We start from the raw sequence: 10000 nt of genomic DNA, 5'->3' as shown, positions 1-10000 counted from the left end.
TCAGATGTTTCTGTTCTAAACGGCATCAGCGTCAAAAGGTATAAAAACATATCTCTCAAAGTTTTAAAATCTCTCCTTCAGGTAGCGCAGCACTCTCATATAGCTGTGATGCATGTGTCCCACTGAGTGAGACAGACCAGACGCACACACAAACTTCTGTTTGGTAGCTGATGAACCAGCATTGAACTGGATTGATAATGATAACGTTAGCAAACGGCTCTAAACAAGTAAGGCATACACGGTATGTCTGGTACATGATAAACATTAACACGAATTAATATTCAACTACATATAACACGTCTCTCATTATTACAGTTTTTTTCAACTGCTTACACACTAAATCTTTGCTTGTCACACAATTTTCTAAACATGTTCTCCAAACATCATAACCTGACACCAAATCTGCAAAACCATACACTAATTCTCAGTGTTTGACTCAGTTTTCAATTGACTAAAACACATTTTGCAAAACACCACACACAATTTTCTACCTAACACACAAAAATCTAACAGGACGTAACTTGATTTCGTTCTTTAAACACAACCCATCAAAATGCCACACTAAATCACCAGTGCTTCACTTTTTCTCTTCACATGTGTATTGTGTAAACACTCATTACTTTACTGAACACCATCCAGTCATTGCCTTAGTATAGGCCTATGAGTAGACATACTGTACTCTCTATGTAGGTATGGATTGAAATCCAATACGGTTGAAATGTTCAGAACCAATGCAGATATTTTGAAAGGAATGTTCTACAAAAAGTCGACTTTATGTACAGTAAAACTTGTCTTTTTTACTATATTTTTGTGTCTCCCCAAGTTACCATTAGCTCAATAATTTTTTCTATAGACCTATGAATACATACACAACCCCCCCACCCCCAACACACATAAACACACACACACACACTTTTCTTTGGAAAAAGCAAAGTGATTTGATAGTAGTCAGTCATTTCCGTCTTAGGCAAGATCAGCTTTTTCAGAGCTCCATGTACATCTGGTGGTCATTGTATTTTGCTTTGCTTTGTTCTTGTTGCTGTAAAATACTGTATTTGCAACAGCAAATTATTTGCGAAAAATCACTATTTTTGGTTTCAATAATTCCATGTATTTCAACTTCTCTCTGTACCGTAACTTTCACTCTTGTAATGAAATACATAAAGCCTATGAAAGACAGAAGAGCGTTAGGTTTTGAGCAGCAGTATTTACATGATGTATCCAAAATGTCATATTTTGACAAAAGTGTTTGTAATGTGAGGCGAATGTTTGATTTAAACATGTGTTTTTGACATTTTGAATGTAGTGTGTCATTTTGCTGGAGATTTGAGGCATTTTGCATTTTGTGTGAGCAGTTGTGGGTTTTGTGTGTGGAGTTTTGAAAAATAGACACAGAGTTTTGAAAACGTGTGTAAACAATTGTAAAAAACTGTAAAGCTCTGATATCACTGCGATAGCAACTCCGCCCAGCTTGAAGGGAGAGGGGGAGGGAGACACACACACCACACGCGTCCAAAAGTCAGCCAGGTGGTCGCTGAATAAAACTCCCACAAATATCTCAGAACAACGTCGTCATTACTTAATCATATGATTGACCAGTGTTCGTAACAGCTACCGCTAAAGCATGCATACGGATAGCCAACAACTTAGCTATTTGCAGCTCCCTAAATACAATGGCAAGCAGTTTTATGGAAGAGGTATTCAGTGAGGGAGACGGAGACACACACACACACACACACACACACACACCACACGCGTCCAACACTCAGCCAGGTGGTCGCTGAATAAAACTCCCACAAATACCACGGAACAATGTTGGCATTACTTAATCATTTGACGTGTTTGTAACAGCTACGCTACCGCATGCATATGGATAGCCTAGCCTACAACTTAGCTATTTGCAGCTCCCTAAATACAATGGCAAGCAGTTTTATAAACGAGGCATTAAGCATTAAATAAAGTACCTATCTATCATTCGCGTTTTCCATTTGGACCCACAAATTTGCTTCCACCTTCAAAGTGTATGGTAATATTTCAGCTAAGTCAAACAGTTAAGACGCTTTGAAAGATTAAAGTTTACTGTTGTCTTGAAGAGCAGGCTTTCAGCACTCAGCTTGTGGGGGAGGGGCAGTCTGCACGTGAATTGCAGCATCTCCAGCAACACAGAGCTGCCTGTGGACGCTTGTATGTAAATAATGCGGGGGAAAAACTATCGGCAAACGCAGCCGCTTATCGGCCGATGCCGATACACATAAAAAACGCAAATATTGGCCCGATATATCGGCCGGACGATATATCGGTCGATCCCTACTTATGTAAATTCAGTATGTCAGTGGGTTTTCTTCACACCATACAGCTCACATGCATATACACATGCACATCTTAGACACTCACACACACACACATACATGTACACACACACACACACACACACACACACACACACACACCAAACACATTCACACACACACACGCACATTTTAATGCCCAGTAAAAGCAAAAGCAAAATGGAGGCTATTTTCAGATGTGAGTGGGTTTGGACTAATATGAGAGAGAGAGAGAGAGAGAGAGAGAGAGAGAGAGAGAGAGGGAGAAAATAAAAGTGAATAAAGGAGGGCACACCCCATAGTGAGAGAAAAGAATGATAGAGAGGATATAGAGGGGAATGAGAGAGAGAGATAGATAGAGGGGTAGAGCGAGTGAGAGAGAGAGGAGAGGAAGGAGATGGATAAAGAGAGAGAGAGAGAAAGAGAGGAAGGAGATAGAGAGAGAGAGAGAGAGAGAGAGAAGGAGAGGAAGGAAATAAAGAGAGAGAAGGAGAGAAAGGAGATAAAGAGAGAGAAGGAGAGGAAGGAGAGAGAGTTGTTTGATGTGTAACAGGATTATTCCCCTGCTTTAGAGTTTATTTATTTAATACTGTCTTATTTATCTCTAAAGCATATAGAATACCATGTGTTTGTGCATGCGTACACGCACACACACACACACACACACACATGCACACATGTACACACACACTGACCTTCTCAATTGGAATTGAGGTTCATTGACTTCCAGCAGGGCCATAACTAGCAGTGAAATTACACTTAAATTGGTGCATTAAACTCTTACCAAATCATTTCAGAAGTGCAGAAATCTTTTAAACGAAGGTTTTAAATGCAGTTGTTTACTCATTGCAAAGAAATACATGTCCATGCCGGATTAGCGATTGTATTTGCGTGCTCGTGTTTTAGGGACATTGAAAATTGGCTTCAGACAGACCTGCAGAGCAAATCCAAAACTTGCCAAAGGTTCGTATGAGTATTCCCAGGCTGCAAAAATGCACATAGGTATATACTGTACGTAAGGGATAATGGACGGTCTGTGGTCTGTTCACAAAAATCTCTTAGTGTCTAAATAAGTTGTGTTGGCCCTGTTTCTCTGATATGAATTACTCTTTTTTGTCTTTTTGGAGGACTATCATTCCCACAATCCATCTCTTTTCTGCATATCTCTTCCTGTTTGACTTATGACAGTCATTGATCTCGTCATGGTGGTAACTGCAGTAAGTTCAGGGGACAAGGCAGCTCATTGGATAACAGACAGTGGATAGCGCATTTTTAAAAGCCTATTGGACCTTCTTATCAAACTGGACATAATGTAAATCTGTCGTCAGTTATTGTGACGGACTATATTTCAGGTGTATACTGTTTACTGGGTGTGTTATTCTTTGGGATTCTAGCTCTCCAGCTAATTGTTCATTCTCTTGTCAAATATAAGCTACAGTACATTAATGTTTTTAAATATTGCATTCAAATTGAGAATGTGAACTATGTGTGTAATGTTTTGCATTGTTTTGAAGTGGAATACAAAACAGCTGCGAATTAGCTCAAACTTGTGCAGCTTTGGTGTGAGGTTGCTGTTTGAGTGACAGGTCTCAGAGCTAGTGTGACAGGTAAAGATTTGGTGTGAGGTTGCTGTTTGAGTGACAGGTCTGAGAGCTAGTGTGACACGTAAAGATTTGGTGTGAGGTTGCTGTTTGAGTGACAGGTCTCAGAGCTAGTGTGACAGGTAAAGATTTGGTGCGAGGTTGCTGTTTGAGTGACAGGTCTCAGAGCTAGTGATTTGTAAAGATTAAGTTCGTAAGCACTTTAAAGGAAACAAACACATCACTTATCCAGTAGCATGCTTGTCTGAGGAGCAGGACCTTTAAGAGAAAGAAAGAATCCACACTCACATGTGTGTAAATATCTACTTTGTCTATTGGAGTCATTTGCACATATTTGAGTGTGCCAATGTTGTTGTTTTTTTTTTGTTCTCATCAATGTGTAAGCACTTTAAAAACTGTAAAATGTAGAAATGTGGAAGTGCTTCTCTAACATCTCTCATGCTGCCACTAATCACTCAGGGCAAGCATCTCAGCTGATGCAGCGTGAGTGTGTGTGGTGTGTGTGTGTGTGTGTGTGTGTGTGTGTGTTACATGGGGGAGGCAGTGTTTGTTTGTTTCTTCAAGGGGTCCAGATGCTCCAGATAGATGAGTGTGAATATCCTCTGTGTTTGAGAAACAGAGAGAAGGAGAGAGAGAGAGAGAGAGAGAGAGAGAGAGAGAAGACATTTGCATATATGTGTGCAAATGAGAACATTTCTGAGTGTTTCTGTGCGTATGTATGTGTAGGCATGCTGTGTGTGTGTGTATGTGTGTGTGTGTCTGTCTGTCTGGCTGTCTGTCTGGCTATCTGCCTGTGTGTGTGTGTATATATTGTGTTTCTTGATGTAAGAATTTCTGACATGTCTTTCCTTGAGTGAAATTATTTTAAGTGTACATAAGCGTCTGCACCCAAGAGGAACTCTCTTTGGACCATCTCCCCTCTGCTCTCCACTCCTTGCAATCTTTCCTCTCCTCTCCTCCTCTTCTATCTTCCCCTCGCTTTTTCTCTCCTCTCCTCTCCTCATCTTCCTCTCCTCTCCTCCTCTTCCTCTCCTCCTCTTATATCTTCCCCTCTCCTCTCCTCCCCTTCTATCTCCCCCTCTCCTCTCCTCTCCTCCTCTTCTACCCCTCTCTTTTCCTCTCCTCTCCTCTCCTCATCTTCCTCTCCTCTCCTCCTCTTCCTCTCCTCCTCTTATATCTTCCCCTCTCCTCTCCTCCCCTTCTATCTCCCCCTCTCCTCTCCTCTCCTCTCCTTTCATCATCCTCCTCTCCTCCTCTTCTGTTTCCCCCTCTCCTCTCCTCCTTTTCTATCTACCTCTCCTCTCCTCTCCTCTCTTTTCATCTCCTCTCATCTCTTCCCCTCTCTTCTCCTCTCATCTCCTCTTTTCATCTCCTCTCCTCTCCTCTCATCCCCTCTCCTCTCATCCCTCCTCTCCTCTCATCTCCTCCTCTTCTATCTCCCCTCTCCTCTCATTTCATCTCATCTCTTTTCATCTCCTCTCATCCCCTCTCATCTCCTCTCCTCTCCTCTCTTTTCATCTCCTCTCCTCTACTCTCCTCTCCTCTCATCTCTTTTCATCTCCTCTCATCCCCTCTCCTCTCCTCATCCTCCTCTTCTGTTCTTTCCCATCTTCGTGAAAGAAAGGCAGATCCAGTGGATGGATAGAATAAAGGGAATGCTTAAGAGAGGCTGAGGGACACGTGATGGAGGGATGAGAGAGGGATGAGAGAGGGATATATGGACAGAGTGATACAGAGAGAGAGAGAGAAGGATGTGATGTGTGAGGCATGTGATGGTGGTCTGTTGGGAGACTATGTGTCACCAGTCCTGCTCAACCCTTCTAATGTCCCCACACTTGGAGTCCCTGCACGCATGTATTTACAGCGCCTATACAAAGTATTCACCCCCCTGGGGTATTCCCACTTTTACTGCTTTTATAAATGGAATCTTCATCGATTTAATTTGGAGGGTTTTTTTTTTTACAATAATTGACAAAAATCCCCTCTTTAATGTCAAAGTGAAAGCAGATTTCTACAAAGTAATGTTAACAAATTAAAAATATATAATGCAAAATAAGCGATTGCATAAATATTCACCCCTTTCAAGTCAGCATTGAGTAGATGCACCTTTGGCCGCAATTAAAGCATAGAGTCTGCATGGATAGGTCTCAATTAGGCTTGACATACTGCAGTTTTACTCCATTTGTGTTTGCAAAACTGCTCAAGCTCTGCCAGGTTGGAAGGGGATCGGGTGTGAACAGCCCTTTTTAAGTCCAGCCACAGATTTTTTATAGGACTGAGGTCTGGGCTTGGACTCGGCCACTCCAGAGCATTCACCTTGTTGTCTTTAAACCATTTCTGTGTAGATTTCACTGTAGGCTTCAGCTCATTGTCTTGCTGGAGAGTAAATCTTCTCCCAAGTTGTAGTTCTTTTGCAGACTGAATCAGATTGTCCTCCAGGATGTCCATATATTTAGCTGAATTCATTTGACTTTTACCTTTGCAAACCATCCAGGGCCTGCTGTGGAGAAGTATCCCCATAGCATGATGATACCACCACCATGCTTCAAATTAGGGATGGTGCGTTTTTGGTGCAGCGTTTGGTGTCCGCCTAAAATAGCATCAGACCAATGAACCTTCTTCCATTTGACCTTGGAGTCTCCCACAGACTCCAAGGTCAAATGGAAGACTCTTTGTGAGAACTTAAGTGGAGATTTAATAAGAGGTTTGGCACTCACCCATAGAGCTTTGACTGGTGAAGAATTCGGGCATAAGTTGCTGTATGCATAGTTTCTCCCATCTCAGCTGCTGAAGCTTTTAACTCCTTCAGAGTGGTCAGTGGTGCCTTTATATTACTTCAGAGTGGTCAGCGGTGCCTTTATATTACTTCAGAGTGGTCAGAGGTGCCTTTATATTACTTCAGAGTGGTCAGTGGTGGCTTGCTGACCTCCCACCAGTATTCTTCTTGGACGGTCACTCAGTGTGTGGTGACAGACTGCTCTAGGCAGATTTGCACATTTGCCATATTTCTTAATAATGGATTTCACTGAACCTATAAGCACAGATATTACACAAACACACACACACACACACACACACACACACACACACACACACACACACACACTTTGTCCCTTTCTTTCTCTCTGACACACACATCTCTCTCTCTCTCTCTCTCTCTCTCTCTCTCACACACACACACACACACACACACACACACACACACACACACACACACACACACTCACACACACATGTATGCATGAGATGACCATCTCAATACATTATGTAGAGGCTCACACACACACACACACACACACACACACACACACACACACACACACACACACACACACACACACACACACACACACACACACACTCACTCACAATCTTTCTTTCTATCAGTCTTTCTCCCTTTCTCTGACATGCACACATCTCTCTATCACACACACACACACACACACTCACACATGTATGCATGAGATGTCCATCTCAATACATTATGTAGAGGCTCTATATTCTCCATATATACTACCCGCTTACACCCACCCACTCACTCACTCACTCACTCACTCCCAGATCTGATGGGACAGCTGAGGTCTACTTCTGTGTGGGGGATATTTCAGTCAGCACAGGCAGTCTGATCCAGTCACTGCATTCAGACCCCATGGTTTAGCACTTCAACTTTCAGGACCGTGGACAACTCTGCTACAGATATTACTGCAACAAAGTGTGCATTTCACAAAAGGGTTGTTGACCAACCACCGTCACAAATGAGTTACACGTAAGGTGGTGTTTTGAGATGTAGCTGTTGCTGTTTAAAGAGACAGAGCAGATCGGTGGATACCCCAGAGTGGACACTTTAGCCATTTTTCAACCAAGAGGGAACTGCCTTCTGACCCAGTTCTGTTCAGAATTGTTTGAACCTTGGTGCTATATAAGTAAACTGAACATTAGAACCATATCGTAATCGTGCTAATTACTAACCATTTCGTTCGAAAATTCTAAAACAACAATGTTTTTTAATACTTCAAAATAACATTTGCTAAATAAACCTTACATTTTTCAGTAGCCATAGGTGTGTAGATTTGAACAAAATCTAGTTTGGTTCTTACTAGGCTTTTACTGAATGAAATATCCGATTTTGTTTACCATGCTCTGAGTTTTGTACTTGGCTGGTGGGTACTTATTTCCAACCTTTCTCACGGCACATCAACGGTTAGCCCTGAGAATTCTCGTCGTAGCAATTCAAAATTCCACTGGAGCTCCAACACTGTTTACAGCTCTTCGAGTCACGGTAAAATTTAATTTTTGGTACATAGCTAATTTAGATAAACTTATGGTGTGGGTGCTTGCGTTTCTTTAGGAATCCGCCGTCTTGGTTTGTATACAAATGAATATTAAGTGACACATACACGTAAGAGGTTGGACATACGTGACGGTTGGTAATATGTGACGTTCCGATATAAAGCACAGTGCAGTCATTTGTGTACAGCGAATATAGCAGAGGTGATAAAACACACCCCTGGGGAGCACCAGTGTCCATGTGCTTGACCTTAGAGATCTTGTTACTGATTTTGACCACTTGTGTTCTCTGCAATAGGAAATCCAAAATCCAGTGACATAAGGAATTATGGACTCCCATTTGTTGGAGTTTCTGAAAAAATTGCTTTGTAAAATTGTGTTAAAAGCAGAGCTGTAATCTATAAAGAGCACCTTTGCATAGTTGACTGGAGCCTCTAGGTGCTGTAGAATGGTAGAATGGAGTGGAGACACACTTTGTGTGTAGCGTAACGGTCAAAGACTGGACAGTGCTGACATTCAGGACCATAGTGCAGTGGTCAACTTCAGAACCATGGATAGCACCTACTCACTTCCACCCATGGATATGACTGTGACAGTGTGTAGCAGTGGTCAACTTCAGCACCATGGATAGCACCTACTCACTTCCACCCGTGGATATGACTGTGACAGTGTGTAGCAGTGGTCAACTTCAGAACCATGGATAGCACCTACTCACTTCCACCCGTGGATATGACTGCGACAATGTGCAGCAGCATAGACATCAACCGGGCAGTTCTGAACATCAGGACCATGGACAGCGCACTGTGAGGGCTTGTTTTAGGCCCCAGAGTCTCTCTCAGCGAGCTATTCTCTCTCTCTCTCTCTCTCTCTCTCTCTCTCTCTCTCTCTCTCTCTCTCTCTCTCACACACACACACACACACACACACACACACACACACACACACACACACACACACACACAGACATTGTGGGGATGAACATTAGAGTTAGCTCAGGACTAATCTGTCTCTACCCTTGGGTCACAAACTAACACTTAGCCTCTTAGCTCTGCTCAATTCATTATTTTCAGTCTTCAGTCAGTGTGTGTGTGTGTGTGTGTGTGTGTGTGTGTGTGTGTGTGTGTGTGTGAAGTCTCTCATCTTCATTCAGTTCATTAGATCATTCAGTCTGTATCTCACTTTCTCTTGGAGTGTGTGTGTATGTGTGTGTGTGTGTAGCATTTCATGGTGACTGAAGTATGATGTAACCAAATGGTAAGAACCAATAGGACGTGCTATTCTCTGCAGCCCTCTGTCTCATATCTAGTGTCTCTCATAGAGCCCCACATTTACTGTGTCAGCATCACATCCACACCCAACCATGGCCTAGGCTGACATACAGACAGACACATAGTGAGAAAGATAGATAGATAGATAGATAGATAGATAGATATGTAGATAGATAGGTAGATGGATAGATAGAGAGAAAGAAAGAGAGAGAGTACTGCAAGCAAAAACACCAGCAAACGTACATATTTACAAACATAGTAACATACGATGATTCAGTAAGAAATTAATTACAAATGATCAGCATCATATTTACAAACATAGGAACATACGATGATTCAGTAAGAAATTAATTTCAAATGATCAGCATCATATTTTCAGCTGTGAGTCATCTGTGTTCATCAGAGGGGAATGGCTGCAGATCATGCATGTCTTTCAAGACAGTTAGTGTTATGTGTTAGTTAGTGACAGCTAGGTCTGTGTTGTTCTGAGCTGAGTGCTTTTAGAGCCGTATTGTGC

General features: G+C 42.2%; 1 protein-coding gene across 1 annotated transcript in view; it reads left to right on the top strand.

Annotated features, from left to right (window-relative positions):
• The first annotated feature begins 8956 nt into the window (after positions 1-8956).
• il1rapl1a (interleukin 1 receptor accessory protein-like 1a) overlaps positions 8957-10000 on the top strand; it is a 29378-nt gene continuing 28334 nt past the window's right edge. The window contains exon 1 of the mRNA XM_076262481.1: positions 8957-9018. Coding sequence (XP_076118596.1) covers positions 8957-9018 — 62 coding nt within the window. The remainder of the gene's footprint in view (positions 9019-10000) is intronic.

Source organism: Alosa pseudoharengus, unplaced genomic scaffold (genome assembly GCF_046254945.1).
Source record: "Alosa pseudoharengus isolate Yale_2024_CS ecotype anadromous, Long Island Sound unplaced genomic scaffold, YU_APseudo_1.1 YU_APseudo_1.1_scf_3, whole genome shotgun sequence".
NCBI classification, from domain to species: domain Eukaryota; kingdom Metazoa; phylum Chordata; class Actinopteri; order Clupeiformes; family Clupeidae; genus Alosa; species Alosa pseudoharengus.
Note: the sequence above shows the minus strand (reverse complement) of the source record. Positions and strands in the feature narration are given on the sequence as shown.